The sequence below is a fragment of the Barbus barbus genome (assembly GCF_936440315.1).
Source record: "Barbus barbus genome assembly, chromosome: 1".
Lineage (NCBI taxonomy): Eukaryota > Metazoa > Chordata > Actinopteri > Cypriniformes > Cyprinidae > Barbus > Barbus barbus.
The window spans coordinates 1,218,575-1,242,024 of NC_136729.1; the positions used below are offsets into that span (position 1 = coordinate 1,218,575).

The 23,450-nt window shown below is 37.8% G+C and overlaps 2 protein-coding genes across 3 annotated transcripts; both read right to left on the reverse strand.

Moving 5' to 3' along the window:
* Positions 1-628: 628 nt before the first annotated feature.
* LOC306875786 (ependymin-like) lies at positions 629-6,575 on the reverse strand. The gene is made up of 6 exons (XM_079426512.1): positions 6,260-6,575; positions 4,855-4,889; positions 4,501-4,635; positions 3,469-3,655; positions 2,705-2,792; positions 629-2,564 (listed from the first exon to the last, which is right to left on the reverse strand). The coding sequence occupies exons 1-6, from the start codon at positions 6,339-6,341 to the stop codon at positions 2,450-2,452; spliced, it is 642 nt and encodes a 213-aa protein (XP_079282638.1). The 5' UTR covers positions 6,342-6,575; the 3' UTR covers positions 629-2,449.
* Positions 6,576-8,011: 1,436 nt separating this feature from the next.
* Positions 8,012-19,292, reverse strand: alpk1 (alpha-kinase 1). 2 transcript variants are annotated; one of them, XM_079426528.1, is made up of 14 exons: positions 19,178-19,292; positions 18,777-18,887; positions 17,965-18,119; positions 17,048-17,246; positions 16,542-16,601; positions 16,374-16,460; positions 14,453-14,529; positions 14,245-14,340; positions 14,060-14,164; positions 11,302-13,180; positions 10,336-10,483; positions 9,899-10,061; positions 9,514-9,700; positions 8,012-8,326 (listed from the first exon to the last, which is right to left on the reverse strand). In XM_079426528.1, exons 2-14 carry the CDS (start codon positions 18,880-18,882, stop codon positions 8,127-8,129), a joined length of 3,462 nt encoding a protein of 1,153 aa, XP_079282654.1. In that variant the 5' UTR covers positions 18,883-18,887; positions 19,178-19,292; the 3' UTR covers positions 8,012-8,126. The 2 variants fall into 2 exon arrangements, with proteins under 2 accessions (XP_079282654.1, XP_079282655.1); XM_079426529.1 differs by lacking the exons at positions 16,374-16,460; positions 16,542-16,601; positions 17,048-17,246; ... (1 more) ...; positions 18,777-18,887; positions 19,178-19,292 and adding an exon at positions 14,910-15,102.
* Between the last annotated feature and the right edge of the window lie 4,158 nt (positions 19,293-23,450).

The following is a 23,450-nucleotide window of genomic DNA, read 5'->3' on the forward strand; positions in this document are numbered from 1 at the left end:
ATGTAAACTCAGAAGTATGACTCTTTAGTTTAAACATTGCAATTCTGACTTTTTCTGGCAATTCTGAGCCAGAAATGTCAGAAAATGTTTAGTTTTTTTTTTTAAATTCACCACAAAAACTAAACTTATCACAATTCTGAGTTATATCGCAGTTCTGACTTTTTTCTCATAATTTTCATTTTATATCTCACAAATTAGAATTGCGACAAAATCTTAGAATTGGAAGATAAAAAAAATTTGAAAAATAAACAATTAGTGGAAAAAAAATGTTCAAGATGTAAACTGGGAATAACAATAAAAAGTTGTGAGATGTCAACTGTATTGCGAGATTGTAAGTCATAGTTCTGAGTTTACATTTTTGGGTTTTTCTCGCAACTCTGTCTTATGAAAAATAATGAAAAAATTGCAATTCTGACTTTTTCTCTCGTAAATTTAAGAGATTAAATGTGGCATATCTGACTTTTTTCTGACAGTCAGGATTTCAAGATATTAACTCAGAATTAGGAGATGTAAACCTGAAATTGTGAGAAAACTCTTTTTATTTCATGGTGGAAACGAATGGAATTGTGTAAACGCAGAACTTTTTCGCAATTCTGAGTTTAGATCTTGCCATTTATTTATTTTTTTTGCAAGTTTATATAATTCTGAGAATAAAGTCAAAATTGCAAAAGAATTGCGTGAAATAAAGTCTGAATTGTAAAAGAAAAAGTCATGATTTTATTTCTCCATACAGAAACACACTTATGTCTCAGAGAAACTCAAAGGGAGATGCTATAAAGTTTTTCACTGGAAACACTCACAGCCAACGGTGTTGAATTATTCCTTTAACAGAGGAAGATTTACTCAAAGCTGAATCTGTGCAATTAGCTGAACTTTAACGTAATGCCATAATGCTTGCAATACTTTAAACGGTTCACGGATATCTTTGCTTCCATGCTTTGGGTTTCTATTTAGTCTAATCGTCTGGGTTCACATTTCATGTAATGAGGCATCAAGGTTTGTTTCTTGTCATTTTATGAGTAAACCCTTGGTGAAGGAGGTTCAATGGTTAACTGTACTAACGCTGTAGAGAAGCTCACATGAAACGCAGCACTAAGAGATCAGTAGGTTTGGATGATAATCGTAGGTTTGCACCAGTAACTCACTCATATATATATTAGTGCTTCATTAGAATCAAAGGACCAATCAATCAAGAGCCACGGCAGATCGTTTGCACAACACTCATGATTTATGCAAGTCAGAAGCACAAGTGTGTTTTCAGTCACTCGTTCCTGAATTTAACACCTTTTGCAAATGTTTTGTGACTCTTCTGATCTTCTCTCCGGTTTATTTGCTTTTATTCTCCTTGATGATTGGTTCAGTGTTTTAATAGTTTATGCATTTGACATGTTTCTCAATGAAAACGATTGCAATAAAGTTGGAAACAAATGTTTTTTTTGTGCTTGAAGTTTTTGGGGTTTTTTTTATCCACTCAATAGTTAACTTTAACAAAAATCCTGCTCTAAAGCTCCTCTAAAGCTCACTTTTGATAAAATAAGGTTTCTGTGAGTATTAAAAAGTCTCCTTTCCACATTAAGTCAAACATGAGATAATTCAAAATCATGACACAAAAGTCACGATTATGAGATAGATAATTGAAATTCTGGCATTCTGACATAATTATGAGATACAAAATTATGACAATAAAATTCAACTGAGATAAAACATCATGACATAAAAAGTCATAATTATGAGATAAATCAAAATTATGACATATATCATATATATACTTGTCTCATAATTATGACTTAAGTAGTCATTTCACAAATTAAGGCCTTAAAAATGCATGCATAGTCATATGCTTAAATGAATAAAGTCGTGGCATTAAATGCTGCATGCACTACAAAAATATTCCACAGTATTTTTGTCTTGTTTTATAATACAAATCTTTAAACATCCAGATAGATTTGCTGGATTTGAAATAGATTTGTTTTCTGAGAAATTGAACAAAAAAGAGTCTATGCTTAAAACAAGGATCTGTGAATGGGGAATGAAAACTTGGTTTTCCCTTTCAGCGTAGTTGATTTTCGAGACCATATTGACATTGTGTTCCATGCGTTTTCTTATCTTGGTCTTAAGAAGTCTTCAAAACGTCCCTTTATAAAACATGCAGAAACCTGAAAAGTGTCCGCTAAATGCATGAATCAAATGTAAATGCACTGGTGAAAAAGCCAGAAAGGAAAATACTTTTTCAGATTTAGTGTTTGAGAAACAAAGTTTATTTTCCCTTTTGTAAGAGATGAAAGTGCTTTAGATTGTAAATGCATTGTGTGCCAATCACAAAGAGCAGCAACAGCATGTAAAATGTAACAACAAGAGCGTTCTGAAAGCGTTCATTGGTTTAGAATGGTTAAAATCATAATCAAATGTTATTTTAGTGGCAGAGTTAATCAGGTTAAACACAGATTCCTCAGAGAAAGGCGCTGAAGAAATCGAGTTCCTCGTCTTCAGTCTCTGCATCGGAGCAGAACGAAGGAGGAATGAACTGCTCCGGGTCCTCGATCCCCTTCACCGCATTAAAATAGCTGAAAAAAATTAACATTATGACTGTTAATGCTTGTCAATCTCTGCAGTGATTGATACAGATGCATAAAAACATATCGTGTAGAATTTGCTTTTGTCAGTTTATTTTTAAGCTTCTTATCATATATGAACCGTGGCTTACGTTGTGACGATCCAACCAGTGTGTTCAGTGTAGTAGAGCGTCGACACCGGGATGCAACCGAACTCTGTGACTGTGGCCAGATATTTCCCTGGGCAAAAATCATTAATTAAAAATATGCGATGATTTTAACTGTAGAGTCCACACAGCAGTTCAGAGGGGGACTGATGAAACATTAATCAGCATTAATGCATCGCTCATCTAAAACACTTCAGCTGGAAACAGAATTTGCAGTGCTTTTCATTTTGTAATGTGAGCGATTTCTGTGAAGCAGTACAAACGTGGGATTGGATTTCATTCATCAGTAACAGTTTAATCTGCATGAAAATGGTTAAAAAGTTGCATTTATTAATGGAGAGTCATTCTGCATCCTACAGATATTTTTATTAAATATTTATAAAATAGATTTGATAAAAACAAATGCAATAATTATTTATAATTTTTATATTAACACAATTTTAAATTTTATTTGTATTCAAATATTTTTATTAAATTTTTTAAACACATTTCAAATATATTTAAATTTATATTAAATAATTTGAAAATATATTCAAATTTCATTTTTATTTATTGTTCAACTTTGACTTATTTTTATTTTATTTTATTTTTTAATCACAAAATGCTTTGCATATTGTTTTATTAACAAAAAATCATCTTAAATACATCCTGCATCCTATAGATATTACAATAGTAACAGAAATGAGTTCTAATAAACTAATTAGTTTCTTCAAGCTGTTGAGTTCTGGTTAAAGCCACATGACATTCACCTCCAGTCTCAGGTACGTCTCCCATCCAGGTGTTGACCAGCAGCCCTTCACCGGGCGCCGATGATCCTCCCAGAACCACCTGCGACAGCAGCGAGGCATTATGGGGAATGTGTGAGGGGTGGAAAGAGGCGTGGAGAGGATTCTTCTGACACGTCCGGTTCCTGTAGCTGATGGTGTAAACCACACTCTGAGCAAATAAACGAAGAGAGCATTAGAAACACATTTAATTACAGCACATGACCGTATGTCTGAACGTATGGAAGCCTGTTTCTGCCACATATGAAAAAATAATGCTTTGGCAAATCATTTAAAATTCATAATGAGATAAACTGAAATTGACAAAGTCCAATATGAGATTAAAAAAATCGAAATTAGTTCAATTAGGAGATAAAAAGCCTAAATTATGACAAAAGTCAAACATGAGATAATTCAAAATCATGACACAAAAGTCACGATTATGAGATAGATAATTGAAATTCTGGCATTCCGACATAATTACGAGATACAAAATTATGACAATAAAATTCAACAGATAAAACATCATGACATAAAAAGTCATAATTATGAGATAAATCGAAATTATGACATATCATATATATACTTGTCTCATAATTATGACTTAAGTAGTCATTTCAAAATTATGACAGTTATGAGATAAAGTAAAAATTACCACAAAAAGTTATCATTATGAGATTAAAATTGAAATTATAACAAAACAAAAAATCAATTATGAGATAAAAAGTCAAAATATGACATGACAAAAACAGTTTTGGTTCAGTTAACATCTGAATTTAGTAAATGTTTGTTTAGATACTTTATCAATATTTTACTCAAAAGTCAAAGTGCTCAAACTTTAACTTCAGCATATTTTCTGCATAGTTTTATGAATTTTCTATGCATGAAACGGCATGTTTTGAATGATATTTTCTGTATATTGATGAGGATTTCTGTTCCCGAGAGGCTGATATTTCAGAGGTTTGTGCTTGTTCCTGAGAAATCAAGCTCTAGTTCCACGTTGTGTTTGTGCTTCACCTCTCGAAACAGGAACAGCATGTTCACATGCAACGATTTGCTCTGAACTTGACCGAACTCCCATAAACGGATCCGCTGGCCGAAAGCATCATAACGATATTTGGCAACCGCCCAGTCCTCCCCGTCTCGAGCGCTCTGAAACACATTATAGGCCTTTATACAGACACAGTACACAACAGCTTTACTATGATCGATGCAGTCCAACTGAACAGTGCACAATAACTACAGTATGCACAATATACCGAAATGCAAATACACAAGTAGAGTCTAGAGATGCCGATTCGCAATGCATCATGGGAGTGGATGGTCATTAATTTTCTGTCTTCATGTAACGTTTAATAAGCCATAACTCACCACGCTCATACTGCCGGACAGCAGCGGAGGAGTTCCTGTAACACAGAGACCACACCATTCACTCATGAACATGTTTACAGTAGCAGAGCTGGGTGGATTACTGTGGATCTCTTACTGTTTCCAAACTACATGACAATAATTATAGTTAGTAACATAATCCATTACATTACCGTTGACCTTTTGAACTCGTTTATCACAATGATTTAAATAAGATAATCTTGTACCATATTGATATAAAAATACAAAGAGTAAGACAAATATTTTATTCCTTGTATTTAACATCATGAAGTGTGTTAAACATATTACTTCAAGGTTTCTCAAACTGGGGTCTTAAGGAACTGCAGGTGGTTTATGGGTTTAATTAAAAGAAAAAATATATAATTTTAAAATAAATCAAAAATTAATAAATAAAATAATAATACTAAATGAAACATTTTATTTGTTTACCTGCATGTCATGTGACTATAAACGACATCAGAGAACCATGAACATGCAACTGTGATCATTATTAAAATATTTATTTTAAAATCTCGGGTAATTTTAAGTAAATATATTACATGAAAAGGGATCAGATGACAAAAAAAGTTTGTGATTTTGTGCATTTTAATGTGTTTGAAAGAAAAGCTTTCCAAAGACATAGAACAGTGATAATATTCAAATACAAATCGGTGTGTTTATCAGTAGCTGATGCAATGTTGAAACAATGTAAATGCAGAAAGGAACATTGAAAATATGAAAAAGAGGAATTAGGGAGAATCAATAAATATTGCTATTGTGTAAATAATATGTAATCCATAAAAAAAGTAACTAGTCTGATTGTATTTTGAAAAGTCATTAATGTAATTAAGTAGTTAATTTTTGTAATGTGATGATGTAATGCAGATCCGATGTGAGTGAAGTGAGGCGATGCTGAGCTCAGGGTCTGGAGTCTGGACCCTCAGCGTGTGTGTTTTAGGTCTGTTTTCTTACATGACAGATCAGATTACAGGCCAACTCATGACAGTTCAAGAGACCAGCTTTAAATGCTTCAACATGATTCTGTATTCTTGCATAATTATTATAAAGCATTCTCGATGTAGCCTATAACTAGCTACTAGTAACAATTGTACGTCATACAATATTCATTTCAATCAAAGCATAAAAAATTATCTGTGATTAAAAATATTGACCAACATCTGGAAACACAACTTTCCTTAAAAAAACAACACAAAAAAACATTTAAATGTAAAATCTTATATAGGCCTACATGAATTCTTAACAAACATTGGGTTATTGTGACCTAAAACTGAAACTTATTCTTTCTTTTTTTTTTTTTTTTTTTAGAAATGTTTGAAATGAATATCTGGCACAAAAATATTGTAAACACGGTACAGATGAGAGAGCAGACATGGTTTGACAGACTCACGGCATCGATGCGGCATCTGTGCTGAACATCTTCCGGTCAGAACCAGCAGAACCACAGAACACAAACCCAGCAGCGCCTTCATGTTTACAGCTCAGATATCTGACCCTCACTGTGACCTTCAGCTGCTCGCAGCGCAGTAAACACTTCCAGCACTTCCTCGTTCACTACACAAGAGTTCAGTCCAGAATCCAGCGCCTGCTTTTCCATCCTGACCTGAGGATCATAAAGAGCTCGGAGACATACATCAACCTCAAACGTCCCAATGCTTTCATTCCACATCGTTCCTTTATTAGTACATATATTGGGATTAATGTACTTTTAGTTTTTTATTTATATTAAATTGTTTACTTAGATTTTATTATAATATATTTTATAGATGATATAATTATTATTTTATTAAAGGAACTGAGCATAACTATGTGGAAAATGTATATTAAAAATATATTTTTTTTGTAGTGTGTGTATATATGTATAGTATATATACATATAATCAGTGTATATATATATATACGAAGAGTTCATTTGCAAAAACAGATAACTCTGTTTTTAACAATTCTCAGAAATCATGTTTTTGTGCATTCCAATGAATCTCAATCAAACTGCGTGGGTTATTTTGATTTGGTTCAAAAATAACTAAAAAACAGCTAACACAATAAACCACAATAAAAACATGAGAACATATATATATATATGTGTGTGTACTGATTCTCGCTAATTCTACTTTTGAATCTTTTAAATGTTCCTTTCTTAAAGTGAAGTGACATACGGCCAAGTATGGTGACCCATACTCGGAATTCGTGCTCTGCATTTAACCCATCCAACGTACACACACACACACACACACACACACACACACACACACACACACACACACACACACACACACACACACACACACACACACACACACACACACACACACACACACACACACACACACACACACACAGCAGTGGGCAGCCATGCTGCGGCGCCCGGGGAGCAGTTGGGGGTTCGGTGTCTTGCTCAAGGGCACCTCAGTCGTGGTATTGAGGGTGGAGAGAGCGCTGGACATTCACTCCCCCCACCTACAATCCCTGCCGGCCCGAGACTTGAACCCACAACCTTTGGATTACAAGTCCCACTCTCTAACCGTTAGGCCACGACTTCCCCGTTAGCCCATATATAATAGCCCACTGCTCAGAAAGTCTCCAGTTCTGGACATTCACTCAGAGATCAGTCACTATCAGCTGGTATTATTACATATTTGACCTCTGGATTTACAAAAATCATTTCAGTTTTAAAAAGTGTTTTTTTTTACATTCATGAAAGCTAATAAATAATATTTCCATTGATGTGTGGAACTTGACATGATAACACTTAGAGGTTTGCAAAACACCGTTTTTAAGTCCTCTGATATTTCCAAGACTATCACAAAAATTGCTATCATCTTTTCAGTCGTTTACATTGAGTGATCCTCCAGATGAAATACTAGTGATTGTATGGTATATTTACTGTGCATGCTCTTAAATCAGTGAGTGATTTGCCCGGCCGGTCCGCTGAAAACAAGCAGAGAGTAACCGGAGCAGTTTGAGTGTTTGTTGTGACGCTCTGGAATGGAGTTGATCTGGTTTCAGTCACATGACGCGCCGCAGTATTAATGATCTCACACACGCTCATATGACTCTGTTTGATCGTGACCCAGATATTTCTCAATCAGGAACTGCAGATTCTTGTGGTCAGATAATGTGTAACTGATAATAACAGCCACTTCCTCATATCGCATATGAACATTGTTTTTATAGCCTATAAATATCTATAAATAAAACATTGGATATTTTATAGGAGCATATTTTATTTTAGGGTAAATTAAGGCAGTTTTTCTACATTATCTGGTTGTGTTTCTATATGATCTGATTTGCTGGAGTCCGGCGGCGTGGCAGATCTGGTTGCACTGGTCTCCGTGCTGATGCTCGATGAAGTTATTGATCCCGGTTTGCTGGAAGTTACTGGATCTGGGCTTCAGGAGCGAGTGAATCTGAGGGTCGGTCAGGTACGTCAGGCCCTTCCCGTTGGCTGTTATCCATCCTGAGGAGGAAAACACAGAACATTAAAAACGGGAAAGTTGCTGGAACATTTTTCAGAACATTTTTAGTTTCCAGCAAGAAGCTACAAAACAATGTTTTATTCCTCTCTATATTCTGAAGGCTATATATGTCATTCTCCTGGTTTTATTATTGCACTTTATCTATTTGCGTCTAGATTTCAGTTACAATACACATTTTTAAAGGCCATTTTCTCAAAAAACAAAAAGTTTGTTTCTCCACTTCAGCAGACACCAATATTTATATCATTCATACAAGTTTTAATAACACTTTACTGTTAAAGACATGGTGAAAATGTGTTTGTTTTCTGTCTGTTCACAGTATTTTCTGATTTATACAGTGATGGAAAGAGAAATATAAAATCCCCTCTGGAAAAATATGAAAAATCCTTCAAATCTAATATAACAACAACATCAACGAAATCTTGTCTTACTAAAAATGTACGCAATTCTTTATGCTATCAAAAAACTGATGATCTTTATTAGTTAAAAGTGACCCTGGAGCACAAAAGCAGTCATGAGTAACACAGGTATATTTGTAGCAATAGCCAACAATACATTGTATGGATCAAAATTATACATTTCTCTTTTATGACAAAAATCATTAGGATATTAAGATCATGTTCCATGAAGATATTTAGTAAATTTCCTACCGTAAATATATCAAAACTTCATTTTTGATTAGTAATATGCATTGCTAAGAACTTCATTTGAACAACTTTAAAGGAGATTTTCTCAATATTTAGATTTTGTTGCTCCCTCAGATTCCAGATTTTCAAATAGTTGTATCTCAGACAAATATTGTCCTATCATAACAAACCATACATCAATGGAGAGATTATTTATTCAGCTTTCAGATGATGTATAAATCTCAATAAAAAACTGTCTCTTATGACTGGTTTTGTGGTCCAGGGTCACAAATTGCCTTAAATTCATCATGTTTGTATCTCTTTAAAACAAATGCTCAACGACAGAGGTTTCTAAAGATGACGAGTTCTTAGTCCTTCAGCTCTCAGCGGTTAAGGATTGTGGTTGGATACGATCTTGTCGACTTGTTCGAGTTGCTTAACAGAATCTGCTAATAGGTCTTCCTGCAAAGTATACTGAGAGACATGCTTGTCAATAAGACAAGATATTTATATATATTTTTTAATGATCTCAGATCTCTCACCTTGCAGATCCACCACGACCTCCTGATGACCGGAGAACTCGTAGGTGAAATGACCAAAGGCGATGCCGTATTTAGTCGCCTCACGCTGCTTGTCAGTATCTCTTGCATTGTTTGTGAGTTTTACAAACGTCCCAGACATGTACGGCTCTGCAGACAAACAGCTTACGATTCGATCCTTCTCCAGAATCTGAAACAGACGTATGAACACAGCTGCATTAAACTCTACACTTCTGATTTAATGTTGGAGCTTACTCATAAACCTTGACATGATTAGCCATATCCACAATAGAATAACAAACAATTATATATGATTTGTGTAATATACGGTCCCTACAGACATACAGTATTTGGACCAGTTTGATGAAGCAAATAAAGTATTTCTCACCAGCAGCACTTCAGATGGGATGAAGAAGATCTGGGTTGTGACGTTATTATCGTAAAGGCGTTTATTAAACTCGGTAACGTAGTATTGTGCAGTCGTCTGTCTCTCCACATCATCAAGGTGTGCATGGAGCCCTTTAGCCTTCAGGTATTCCTTTGCTACATAGCTGAAGATTGAAAGAATGCAAATATACATAGCATAACATTTCTGAATACAATAGTGCAATCATGCATATGATCCTCTAAGAACAAGAAAGCATTTTTTCCTCAGATTTATGCAATGTACTTTGGTCATACTTACAATACAAAAACATGTAAGTATGAGCAAATACAAAAATATGTAGTAAAAGGCAAAATCAGCATGGAAAAAAATCCCATCCCTGAGAAATATTTTAATTCTTGTGGCATGATTGTTAATGGATAAATCTAATTGATTAGCACCTGCTGAGCAGTTGTTCCTGGTGAAGGTACTGCACCTCGATGGCTCGTCTCTGTTTACCCTGGACACCCATCAGTTTCCCGATGTAAACGCTGCTCTCAGAGCCTATCCAGACGTCAGAGGCCTTCGAGTACTTCAAGACCATGGCATCTGCCAGATTAGATGAGGACACATGCTTCTATTACAACCGTTCACCACAATTTGCAATGGCAACATCATGGCGCATCTCTTACTAGGGCTGTCAAAATGACTGAAAAACTAATTTTGTATTTAAAGATCATCATATTTTAATTATTTTCAAATTTAAAAGGCATAATTTCAGTTGGGGGAAAAAAGATTTTGGCTTCTCTCCTGAGGCCACAAGAGGGCGCATCGAGCAAAATATTGCTAATACACGTTTATTCAAAGCAATAAAATAGCATGACTATCTGAAAAAGTGCACCATAAACCAAACATAATTAAGTGGCTTAAACAATTATGAAGAAAACAGCATCATGTATGCATAGTTTAATACACTCTTTGCCAATCACAAAGAGTAATTTTTCATTTAAAAACATGAGATGCAGTGGGATGGGAAATAAAGTCATGTTTTTGAACTAACATTAATTTTACATTGCTTTCTAAACATGCCACTCTCCTGTGCAAGACGCGAGTGCAACGGTGATAGACGTTCCTCTAGAAAATTATGCATTCTGTGTGAACGGCTGGGTTTCAGTTTTGACGTTATCTTCCCCGCATTTATATTTTCTCTTTTTTTTTTTTTTTGCAATATTTTGAATGAACAACTCAGCATTGCCACATCTAGTAGGTTCAACTAGATAGGCTAAAAAAACATTAAAAAGCAACGACACTTACATCTTCATCATCACACTTAAAATTCGAATGCAACATTTTTGCATTCGAATGTGGATTTTTATTTTAAATTTGATGAATATTTTAAATTTTAATTTGACAGCCCTATCACTTACCGTAGGCCTTCTCCAGTTGTGTGAGATCCAGAGGCTTCAGCGGTTTGTTCGGCAGTCTCTCAACCAGGCATCGCTGACAAACTCCAGCCAAGAGACATCGGTAGTCACGCTCAGTCAGGACGTCGCTTCCCATGATGCATTTCTCAAAGCAGTCGTTGCACGGTGACTCAGGTGTTGACAGATGCTCAAACCCCAGTTCCTCAAACGGGTCACTCTCGGTAGACGGCAGAGTCGTTCCTTGGTATTCTGGAATCTTGTCTGGGACCTCAAGATGCTGATCTGTCCTTTCTTTCTTGTGCGTTAATTCAAGTCGTTCTACATTAGCGACGGGGCTTATGGAGAGTTTCTGCCAAGAAGAATGTGATGCGGAGCTATCGCAGAGGGAAAACGAAGATAAGCTTCCACCTTTGGTGCAACCAACCCTTACATCGTTGCCATCATGAGAGGGATCTGCAACATCCTCCTCGGTTTCTATGCCACTTTGAGACTGATGTTCAAGTCGTTCTACATTAGCGACGGCGCTTATGGGGAGTTTTTGCCAAGAAGAACGTGATGCAGAGCTATGGCAGAGGGAAAGTGAAGAAGTGCTTCCATCTTTGGTGCAACCAACCCTTGCATCGTTATTGATTACACTGCTATCGTAAGAGAGGTCAATAACTTCTTCCTCGGTTTCTATACTGCTCTGAGACTGATGTTCAAGTCGTTGAAGACGTTCTACATTAGCGAACAGGCTTATGGGGAGTTTTTGCCAAGAAGAACTTGATGCGGAGCTATCGCAGAGGGAAAACGAAGATATGCTTCCACCTTTGGTGCACCCAACCCTTGCATCGTTGCCATCATGAGAGGGATCTGCAATGTCTTCCTCGGTTTCTATGCCACTTTGAGACTGTCTTGAAACATGTTCCCATGAAGAACCACTACTGAAGGAACTCGAAGGCGTTCTTGCATTCTGGTTCTTCTGATTGTCTCTCCATTGGGTGTTTGATGTTTCTGATAGTTTTTCCTCAACCTCTTCAGTTGTGGCGAGCTCTTGCATCAATTGGGATTGACTTGGGCTTCCATTGTTGTTTCTAAAAGTGTTGGGAACAGATGGGCTATCACTGCTTCGATTGCTCGGATTGACGATGTTTGCTTCTTGACTCCCATTGCTGAAGTTATCAACCAGCTCATAAGATCCAAGGCTGCTTTGTTCATCGACAGTACGACAACTTTGACCGACCAGAATTAAAGACGATCCGCTTCCAGATGGATTCTCCTTGGAGGAAAACAGACGTGAATGATCAGCTTTCTGCATCTCCGTTGCGAGAACTTCCGTGTCCGTCTGGAACGCCGTTATACACTGCGTGTGATTCGAGCACGAACCACGTCGAACGCCATTCTCGAATGCCTCGCAAACAGACTTGTGGTGCTTTCCAAAAACATCCAATGCCTTCGCAAAATCGCTGAGCGTGAACAAAACAGGTCCGAACTCCATTAAACGGTAGCTGTCGGGAATAAAAGATTGCGGATCGGAATTATGAAACGTTTCCACCTTCAACAGCAACTTAATCTGCTGTATCTTCGCCATGATCTCGGTGCACAAAGTGGAATCTGCTCTGGCGCAGTAGTCGATGAATAAAGTCATGGCTTCCCGACAGGTGCTCATCGCTGAGATGATCGTTTCTGACGGGCCGAACATCCATCTGTGAGTCGTGGCTAAGCAGTAAGCGGCTTTGAGGAACATGTGCAGCTCCAGCTTGCTGGTGACGACGTCTCCTGTTGTCTTTGTTACCAAGCCGATCTTAAAGGCCTCCTTAGCTAAAGCCAGGTACATCTGCTGATCCTCCGCAGGGCATTTTTTTGAAAAGCTGTAGGATAGTAAACAAATGCCCTGAGCGACCTGCAAAAGAGCATCAGGAGATAAATTGATGAATACATCTAGTGTTAGAATATCAGGCCACTAAACTGTCACTAGCTATGTTTACATGCACCACTTTTGTTTCCATTGGACTACATTCAGAGTCATCAATCAGAATGAATTCAGTGCTTACATTAATGCTAAATAAAGTCATCGGGTTGAAGTGCATGTTTGCTATTTGAGAAATAAACCTTTTTGGTAAATCGTAATTAAGGCATAAAAGTCGAAATTATGACATATTAAGTCAAAATTATTTAAAAAGTAAAAATCACGATTATGAGATTAAAAATCAGAATTGCAAGACAAAAAGCCATAAAATCTGACTTTTATGTAACATTTATGATTTTTTGTCATTTCAATCTTTCATGTTAGAATTAGTGTCACAATTTTGACTTTTTATATTATAATTTTGAATTATCCTATTAGTGTCTTTAAATCGTTTTATCCTTTTTAAATGCTAATACACCTTTTTAAATATTCACTTCATTATTTTTCAAGTCAACATTATCAGGCAATTTTTATATAAATCTATAAAAATTAGATAAGAAAACCAAAATTATGACATAATAAATTATGAGATTACGAGATAAACTATGAGATAAATAGTTAAAGTGGACAAAAAGTCAAAATTATGACATAAAAAGTCAAAATTATGAGGTAAGTGAAAATTCAAGATTATGTGATAAAAAGTCAAATTTACTTGCGCGGTTAGATTATGTAACATGTTTTTACCATTTAATTAGGCTTGCAATTTTGCAACCCTGTTACCAAAACTTTAGAAAAATGTCACAAGACATCAAATGAACTATTTATGGAACGAGACAAAAGGGAACATGATTTTGTTTGTTCTTAAAGACTCACCACATTGGTCAAAACATACAGCGATCCATACTGACTGAACACAACGGCCATTTTAGCCGCTCGCGCCGCAGACAGCAGACGATGGCGACTCTCTCCTAGAAAACTCTGAACGAGGGAGAAAAGAGTGTCTAATAACAGCTCAACATTTGCAAATCACTGATTTAGGATATTTAGGACTGTATTACCAGGTCAATATGAGGCTTCTTCTGAAGCGCAGCAAAGTCTCGGTCATTCATGGAGGTCAGTATGTTTGCCAGGAGCCCGAGAGACGTTCCAATACCCTGAAAACAATTCAGATTCATGAGTGCTATTCACAAACTATAACTCCAGACACACTTCTGGGCAAAAGGACTGACAGACGGTGAGAGCGTGGAGTGTACAGTGAGCCCAGACCTTTTTATCAGGTTGTGGAAGAGCGTAAAAACCGATCAGAGAAGCCCATATGAGTTCAGCAGCCTCAAGCCACAGACCTAATAAACACAAGCATGCCACATTATATATTTACAGTAACAGACGCACGTTAAACACTGTCATTATAGTGTGAACTGTCCTCTTCATATGCCATCGTTTATTCATTTTTTTCATGACAGCATAAATTCAACATGGCAATTAATAAAGTAAATATAGAATAAACTCTCTAAACATCCTTGAAACAAGATAAATTTACTTGAGAAGCAGAACTGTGCAAGACAATTAAACATATTTACAGAGAATATACAGGATGTTGAGTTCCCTATCTGTCGGTCACTGCGAGTTATGTTGTGACGACAATAGGGGATTTACCTGGGAGCCCCGATCACCTCTGATAAGAGAAAACTCCAAATGAAATTGGCTAGTGGATTTTGCATACCTGAGCCACTCCCCGTGCATACGGGTATAAAAGGGCGACAGGTGCATCCACTCATCAGATTTTTGCTTCGGAGCCGAGTTGATGAGAAGTTTGCTGATCTCCACGAAGCCTTTTCTACCTCTATTTATTCCCGGTTGGCGTTATGGTGCAGTCAGCGGTGTCCCTCCAGCAGCGATTCCCCTGGGCACTTCAACTAAAAGAGCAAATTCTAAAAGAGCAAATTCTAAAAGAGCAAATCGCGGACGGTTCACGTCTTTTTAAAGACGCTGTTCTGTCCATGTTCTCTTGGTTGCGGTCGTTACCTGTCCGCGGATGACGGACACGATCGTTGTCTTCAGTGTCTGGGCATCCAACACGCTGAAGATGTGTTCGTGGATGATTCATGCGCCTGTTGTGGGCTTATGAACATGACGACGCTGCGATCTCGCCTTTCTTTTCAGATCTGAGGATGACAGTAAGAGCTTCTCCGCCGGGCACGTCCCCATGGACCTCTTACTCCTCACGCAGCGATCATCCCGTCCGGTTCCCGAGTGATCTCCGCCGAGCACATCCCCACGGACCTCTTACTCCTCACGCAGCGATCATCCCGTCCGGTTCCCGAGTGATCTCGCTGGTTCGTCCCACGGGGCTGCCAGCATTTCATTCGGTGCGCCACCCGAGGATCAGATGTCGATCGCAGCATCGGGGGATGGGCTTTCGTCCTCCGAGGATGAAGGTTCGGGTGGGCGTCAGGATCCTCAACTATCTCGACAACTGGCTCATCCTGGCCCGGTCGCGATAACAGTTGTGTGGTCACAGGGACCTGGTGCTTCGGGTCAACTGGGAAAAGAGCAAGCTCTCCCCTGTGCAGAGAATCTCTTTTCTCGGTGTGGAGTTAGACTCCGTGAGTATGGCGGCACGTCTCACGGACGAGCGCGCCCATTCAGTGCTGAGTTCCTTCAGAGTCAGGACAGTGGTTCCGCTGAAACAGTTTCAGAGGCTCCTGGGGCATATGGCATTCGTAGCCGCAGTCACGCCGCTCGGGTTGCTTCATATGAGACCACTTCAGCACTGGTTATACTCACGAGTCCCGTGATGGGCATGGCGCCGCGGTACACATTGTGTGACCATCACGCAATCGTGTCGCCGCTCTTTCAGCTCCTGGACGGACCTTGCGTTTCTACAGGCCGGGTGCCCTTAAAACAAGTGTCCCGGCATGTTGTTGTCACAACAGATGCCTCCAGCACGGGCTGGGGCGCTACATGCAATGGGTAGGCAGCCTCGGGGCTCTGGACAGTCTCCACGTTGAGCCAGTTTCTTCTCGTGTTTTGGGTTTTGACCTTTACTTGATCAAAATCAGACCAGATTTGACAGCAGAAAGACACGAGAAGCAGCAGCTGAAGCTGGACGTTATACAATAAGGCTAATTAGATTGAGTGAAACAGGTTCAACAGCAGAATTTAGATGCTTTAGAGTAAATCTCACCCAGTGTCTGCAGCACCTGTCCTCGCACCTGAAGACTGACGGCTTGCACTAGCGTCTGATCACTGGTCTTCTGATACGACCACGAGCCTGAATCACCAGAGACAGCATGCTGTATTTCACAGCAAGGACGGACAAATGAGCTGAAATATGAATGAAAGTGAATGGTACCTGTTGAAGCGTTATTACTGATCAGACTGCTGAGAATGAACTCTGCTTTCTGCAGTTTACCTGCATCACAAATAAAAGAGTTGCATTATTCATCTGTTTAAAGCTGAAATACACACACACACATACAATCATACTCTCCCACACACACACACACATACAATCATACTCTCCCACACACATACACACAAACATACTCTCACACACACACACACACATACAATCATACTCTCCCACACACATACACACAAACATACTCTCACACACACAAACATACTCTCAACACACACACACATACACACTCTCTCTCACACATACACACACACACACACACACACACACACAAACATACTCTCACACACACAAACATACTCTGAACACACACACACACACACACACACACACACACACACACTCTCACACACTCTCTCACACACTCTCTCACACACACACACACACACACACACACTCTCTCACACACTCTCTCACACACAGAGTGCAGAGCTCACCGGTGTTCAGATGGACACGAGCCTGTCTGATGATGACCTGAGGGGCGATGGGAACGTCTGGATAACGTTTATGCAACGCTTTAGCAATCTTCAGCAGCACATGAGAGCCGTCCATCCAATAAAGCAGCCGGTCGAGCAGAAAAACCACAGCGACGGCCCACTCCGGCTCCTCGGCGGCGATGCTGTCTCTGAGACACCCCTGCAATCACAGAACTCAATAATTCACTCATTACTTAGACACCCTTTTTGGCTTTTTGTTAATTGTATAATAAATAAAAAGAAAACAAATAGATAGAAAACAAAAAGAACAGAGAAGCAAGTGTTAGTTTGTTTTTTTAAAGAATAGAATTAGAATAGAGAGTGCTAGAGTTAGTGGTCAAATAAAGATGGAGGAGATGTGTTTTAAGCTGATTCCTGAAGATGGATAAGGACTCGGATGCTGGGATTGAGTTGGGCAGGTCATTTTTTCCTCTTTATTTGAAATATTTCCAAATGTTTTAACTAGATCATGAAATATCTGGATTCTCAAATGCGTTTTGCACCTTTATAGAATATATTAGTTGATTTATAACGGGCGATGGGCCTAATAGTGTAATCTATTGACTACACATAAAAACCCATCTTTTTACTTCAGTAGCCAACCAGATATGGGTGTCCTGCCATACAATATTTTGAATACGACTGACTTTGTTTTTATTAAATTCACATTTAATTCATTGTAAGTTAGGAATTGATTGAATGAGTGAACAAAACACCAGCGTTTGAGCGATGACTCATCTGAACGCCTCTGATTGGTCCTTGCACTCATAAGCTCAACAGACTCATGTGTGATTGGCTATAATGCGCAGCGCTGTAATAACTTGGGGGCACGACGTCTCAGTGCCGTTATTTGCCGTAACTCATGGTCTGATCGTTACCAGTAACTGCAGCAGATGTTTTCTGATGAGATCCGACGAGTTCATTTTGTCCTCAGACGTCACGGATTGTTTGTACTGCCATTTCTCCTCGACGAAAGGCCACTTTCTGTCCTTGGCCTCCTGCAGGAGCGTGTTCAGATCCTCCGGGAACGACCCTGGGGGTCAGAGGTCAAGACTTTAATAAGTCTCAGACAGTGAAAGTCAATGGGGTCCCACCCAGCTACCCAAAATAAGAACGATCACTAGGAACACTTTGCTACATTCCTATTAAATTACAAACATGTTATTCTGAGAACATTCAGAACGTTCTGTCTGGGTCATGTGAACATTAGAGAACACTAAAGGAACGCTCCATTGTAACATTGTGTTACCATAATGAGAATGTTACTCTTCAATGTTCTTTCAACCATCTGTTACAAGTAGAAACATTTATAAAACATTATAAAAAACACTCCATTATATTTTCAAGCACAGACTCATGTTTGTTCTGCATTCTGTGCATCAAAGAATTGAATGGAATAAACTCATCCTGTTACTCAGCGTTCACCACCTTCATTAACTTCCTTTTAAAGAAAACACTTGTTTTAATAACTAATGCAAACATTAATTTCAAGCGTATGAAGTGTGCAAATGTATTTTCTGTGAATGTGCAGACCTCTGATTCTATGTAAATAAATAAAAGAAGTGCCATGAGAGCCCAGTGTGTTTCTGACTGTGATAACACATAAGACACAGCAGCTTGAGACATCATCAACAGTGTAAACGACACCGGAAGTCAAGCGTAGGTCAAGAATCTAAGGCGGATGCTGCACCTGCTCGACTAGCGCCCTCTGCAGCGCTGTGTGTGTCTCCCTGAGGTCCGGTGACCGCGCGCCTCAGACACTCCTGCAGCAACAGCGCCACCTGCTGCCCGCTCATGCTCTCTACCACAGCAACACAGAAAAAGAATATTCAACTTTACAACCTATTTTCAACTTCCAGACAACATTACATGACGAATAACATGTAAACAGAACATTTTGAACAACTAAAATGTGCCGGTAAAATAATCGATTTTATACGAAATATAAGTACAAACGTGTTTAGCTTAATTATGAAAGCGAGACTGGTGCTTTCGGGTTCTCAGAGTAAAGACTCATGACAACACAACGGGAATTCCCATGAACCCGTCCTCAATCGATCGTTGAGATACAGCTGCCTTATTAAAACTCACCATATACTAAGATATTTTTGTGAACTCTGTTTATTTGTTTACGTGGAGACGTTACAATAACACTATCGGATCCGGTTCATGTTGCTCGCTTCCGTGTCACGTGCTTAGCCGTCTCAGCCAATCACAGCATCGCATGCGTGAAGCGACACAAGACAAACAAACGACGCCGATCTAAAATAAGATGTAATTTATAATGTAACGGATTCAGAAGCATTTGAAGTCACAAATACTCATGAGAGCCATCATGAGAGGTTTAGAGTGTGAGTGTATATAATAATAACTGTAATATTCGTCTCGCTCAACAGGTGGCTCCGTGGCGCAATGGATAGCGCATTGGACTTCTAGGCATATCTAGCGATGTGATTCAAAGGTTGTGGGTTCGAGTCCCACCGGAGTCGCGTTTTTATTCTTTCTTTCTTTCATTGACTGCCAAAATACAATCCAGTTGGCTAACATTTGATAATATGTTTGTATCTACTGTATTGGAGAATAATAATGTAACTACACTAGTCCATTTACTGTAAATATAATAAAGCTTGGTTGATATTTGTTAGAAACACATTGCAGATCCATCATCCCAGGTCAAATGACTCTTGAACACTTGTCAATGAAAACTTGACTCTCCATGCAAATAACCAATTTCTTAGAATTTTCAGTATTTGTGTAAATGCATTTGGCATGCACCATTAGCTTAACAAATTCATGAATATACAAACATGAGTGTTTGCATTGGTTACTGCATGGGTTAATAAAACCTCATCCGATCTCCTAAACAGCATTACATCAACCCAGAGCTTATTTGTCACTGTCTGTTTTAAACTAAACAAATACAGAGGAGAGTTCAGCAGGAAAACCCCTGTCAGCATTCACTCATCCTCATGCAGACTGGACAAAGAAGCATCACGAAGCTATTGATAAATTATCATCACATATTCAGAAGATTAAAGAAAACAGTATGACTCATGCACTGTATTCCAGATCACCTGAACCCAACAGGACAGATGGTCTCTATGTCAGGGGGTTATACAGAAAACCGGTTACAGCTGTGTATATAATAACATCCTGACAAACAGAACAGCCTTAAATCATGTATAGTTGCCCGAGTCGTGTAGGCAGCAAACGTTTCTTGCAATCTCCTTTAAGTGTGCAAATGCATAATTTAGTTTCTTGTTTAATTTTAGTCTCAGTTTAAACAAATACAGTAGATACAGATAAAGATGCACAGCAAGTTTACATTGATTTAAATGCATTTATCAGCATAGCAGATTGTGTGTTAATTAGGCTAGTCCTACCCATCTGTGCATCATCTCTCTTCTAATAGAAGTGGACTGTAATTACTTACAAAGCAGAAATAGATGCCATAACTTCTTAGTTTCTATTTTATTGAATATTTAATATGTCAGTCAGTGCAGTCAGCAGCTTAGCGGATAAACTGTTCAAAATATACATTCATACAATTAATACCCAGCATAAACAAACATAAATTCACGCTCACTTAGATTCAAAAGTGTACAGGAATCGATTCGTGTCTCATCTGTATTTTCTTCCAGAGATTTCTCCCGACAGACCAACACTGGAACTGACAGGCTTAAAACATTACATTAAATTAGATTAGTTTAGATTTGATTCATTTAAATTACATTTATAATGCATCAATCAATAACATCAAACAATAAATAAATAAATTAGGACACGTTGTTAATAATAAAGTTAATATTTTGACTATTAATTGTATTTAAAACTAAAATAACAACAGTATTTTAAAATGCATCTATCTATCTCTGGTTATGAATCAGTCCTTTGGCAAATAAACACATAGTTAGGGAGAATATGATAATTAAGATTGTAAAAATATGCTAAATAGATACTGGATATTATAAAGGTATTGTCGGCTACTTGAAGAAAATTAGTTTTTACTGAAGAGATTAATAAAATAAATAATCTTCAATTAGTTTTCATGTCACATAGGAACGACTGATTTTGACTCAGTTTAAGAGTTATATTCGGCTACACGGACAGTTTCACATCAGGTCTGGCCCATCAGAGCACAGCACACGGTTTGGAGAACAGAGGGAGCGAATGCGTTAGTTGCTTTTTGACATTACTCAGAAGTAAACTTCTAAACTATTCTCATAGGCGATAGTTATTAAAATGATTAGGTTGTATCCGCGTGCTGATCCGAGATATAATGACCACGGCAGTGTCTGCAGTTCAACAGCACATCAAAACAACCCAGCACCAGCTCTCAGATTAGTAATATGCATTGCTAAGAACTTCATTTGAACAACTTTAAAGGAGATTTTCTCAATATTTAGATTTTTTTGCACCCTCAGATTCCAGATTTTCTAATAGTTGTATCTCAGACAAATATTGTCCGATCATAACAAACCATACATCAATGGAAATATTATTTATTCAGCTTTCAGATGTTGTATAAATCTCAAATTTATAAAATGGACCCTTATGGTTTTGTGGTCCAGGGTCACAAATATGACTCAGAGCGTTTAAATAAACCAGGTTTTGTTAGACTTTCAGTATTATTAATCAGCATGTTAAGAGTGTTTCATAAATAATAAACAATATGTAATACTTCTGAAAGGTATTTGTACATGACAAGGAAAGACAATTTAAACTTTGACATTAAAAGGCAACTTAAAATGAGAAATTCTGCTCATGATGAGAGTGTTTTGATTATTATGTACTTTGACTCTTATTTTAAGCAAAAGATAAAAATGGTTCAGACTTCAAGAGGAAAAAAACCTGAATCCCCATACAGTATCTTAATAAAACATAATTAAACATCTGATCTATTATTCATATCAGTTGGGGTCATCTGATGAAATATTTAAATTATTTGTAGAACAATTCTCAGACTCCACTGCTTTGACTCTCGGGTCCCAATAAATATCCTCATCTTTGATGCTGTTTTGACTGTTTTTAGGACTTCTTTCTTCTTTTACAAAGCTGTACTGCTGCCTATGGAGGTTTGTCCAGAGCTCCGCTGAGAAAGGAGACATAGAGACTGGAGCTTTTGGAGCTTTGTAATATAGCTACTGTATTAAACATTAAAGACAATCTGTGAAAATCCTTGTATTGAAGCAATCACGATTATATTCTTCTATATTCTTTATTTTAACATTCACTTCTACTCCTGACAATAATCTCATTCTATTTTCTCATTTTTACACAGACTGAATGCAATCATGAGGTCACCACAGCTGCTGCGAGGACAATCTGAGCCAATCTTTTTTAACTATCTACTAGTGTCAGTTTAATTTTGCCAAATTTTCACCACTTTTTATTATTATTATTATTATTATGCATTTTATCTACTGTATTTCATTCTTATCATTGCGTTTCCTGGGAATGTCTGAAATAATGAAATCCAATGCAAATCCAGTGCTTTGGATAAACGCATCTACCAAATGCAAACAGACAAACAAAATAAATTCATTAGAGGCAAATTTAATGTTCATTAGGAAAGAGAAAGGTTTGAATGTGTGCTGCAAACATTTCCTACTTTCAAAAAATGAATGTTAGAAAATACATTGCAGTTCCCATCATCCTGAGCAATTGTCAATAAAAACGTAACTCTCCATGCAAATAATTCCATTCTTTGATTTCTCAGTATTGACATGCATCATTAGCTTAACAAATTAATGCATATGCAAACATGAGTGTGTTTGCCTTAGTTATGACTGCAGTAAAAACTGCATGGGTTAAAACCTCATCCGATCTCCTAAACAGCATTACATCAACCCAGAGCTCATTTGTCACTGTCTGTTTTAAACTAAACAAATACAGAGGAGAGTTCAGCAGGAAAAACCCTGTCAGCATTCACTCATCCTCATGCAGACTGGACAAAGAAGCATCACGAAGCTATTGATAAATTATCATCACATATTCATAAGATTAAAGAAAACAGTATGACTCATGCACTGTATTGGATTGCTTGAAAAGCTCTTAAATTCCTTTCATGTTCACTTACATTCAAATGTGTCTAGATTATTTTATTTAACACAATATCATCAGCTCGTTAGGAGAGACTCCATGAACTGAACTGAGTGTGTCAGAGAAGAAAGACGTTCAAAATGTGCAGCGCAGGGTCCCCATGAGCATGATTAATAACCGTTGGTCTAGGAGTATTTTCATGTCTCATCTGTATTTTCACCTACTGCTCCTCCAGATGTCAAGCAGGGCTCAGTGTTTCCTGACACTGCAGCTGAGAGGCTTACAGACAGGCATACATAAATAAATAATTGTTAACGTTTTG

What these genes read in the sequence shown, in the direction of transcription:
- alpk1 (XM_079426528.1), bottom strand. Translation starts at nt 18,882, where the DNA reads ATGAGCGGGCAGCAGGTGGCGCTGTTGCTGCAGGAGTGTCTGAGGCGC. An exon ending in AGAGGGCGCTAGTCGAGCAG is followed by an intron (nt 18,120 to 18,776) that starts GTGCAGCATCCG and finishes TCTGACCCCCAG; the next exon opens with GGTCGTTCCCGGAGGATCTG. An exon ending in TTCCACAACCTGATAAAAAG is followed by an intron (nt 14,341 to 14,452) that starts GTCTGGGCTCAC and finishes AATTGTTTTCAG; the next exon opens with GGTATTGGAACGTCTCTCGG.
- LOC306875786 (XM_079426512.1), bottom strand. Translation starts at nt 6,341, where the DNA reads ATGAAGGCGCTGCTGGGTTTGTGTTCTGTGGTTCTGCTGGTTCTGACC. An exon ending in ACAGATGCCGCATCGATGCC is followed by an intron (nt 4,890 to 6,259) that starts GTGAGTCTGTCA and finishes TCTGTGTTACAG; the next exon opens with GAACTCCTCCGCTGCTGTCC. An exon ending in ACTGGTTGGATCGTCACAAC is followed by an intron (nt 2,565 to 2,704) that starts GTAAGCCACGGT and finishes AATTTTTTTCAG; the next exon opens with CTATTTTAATGCGGTGAAGG.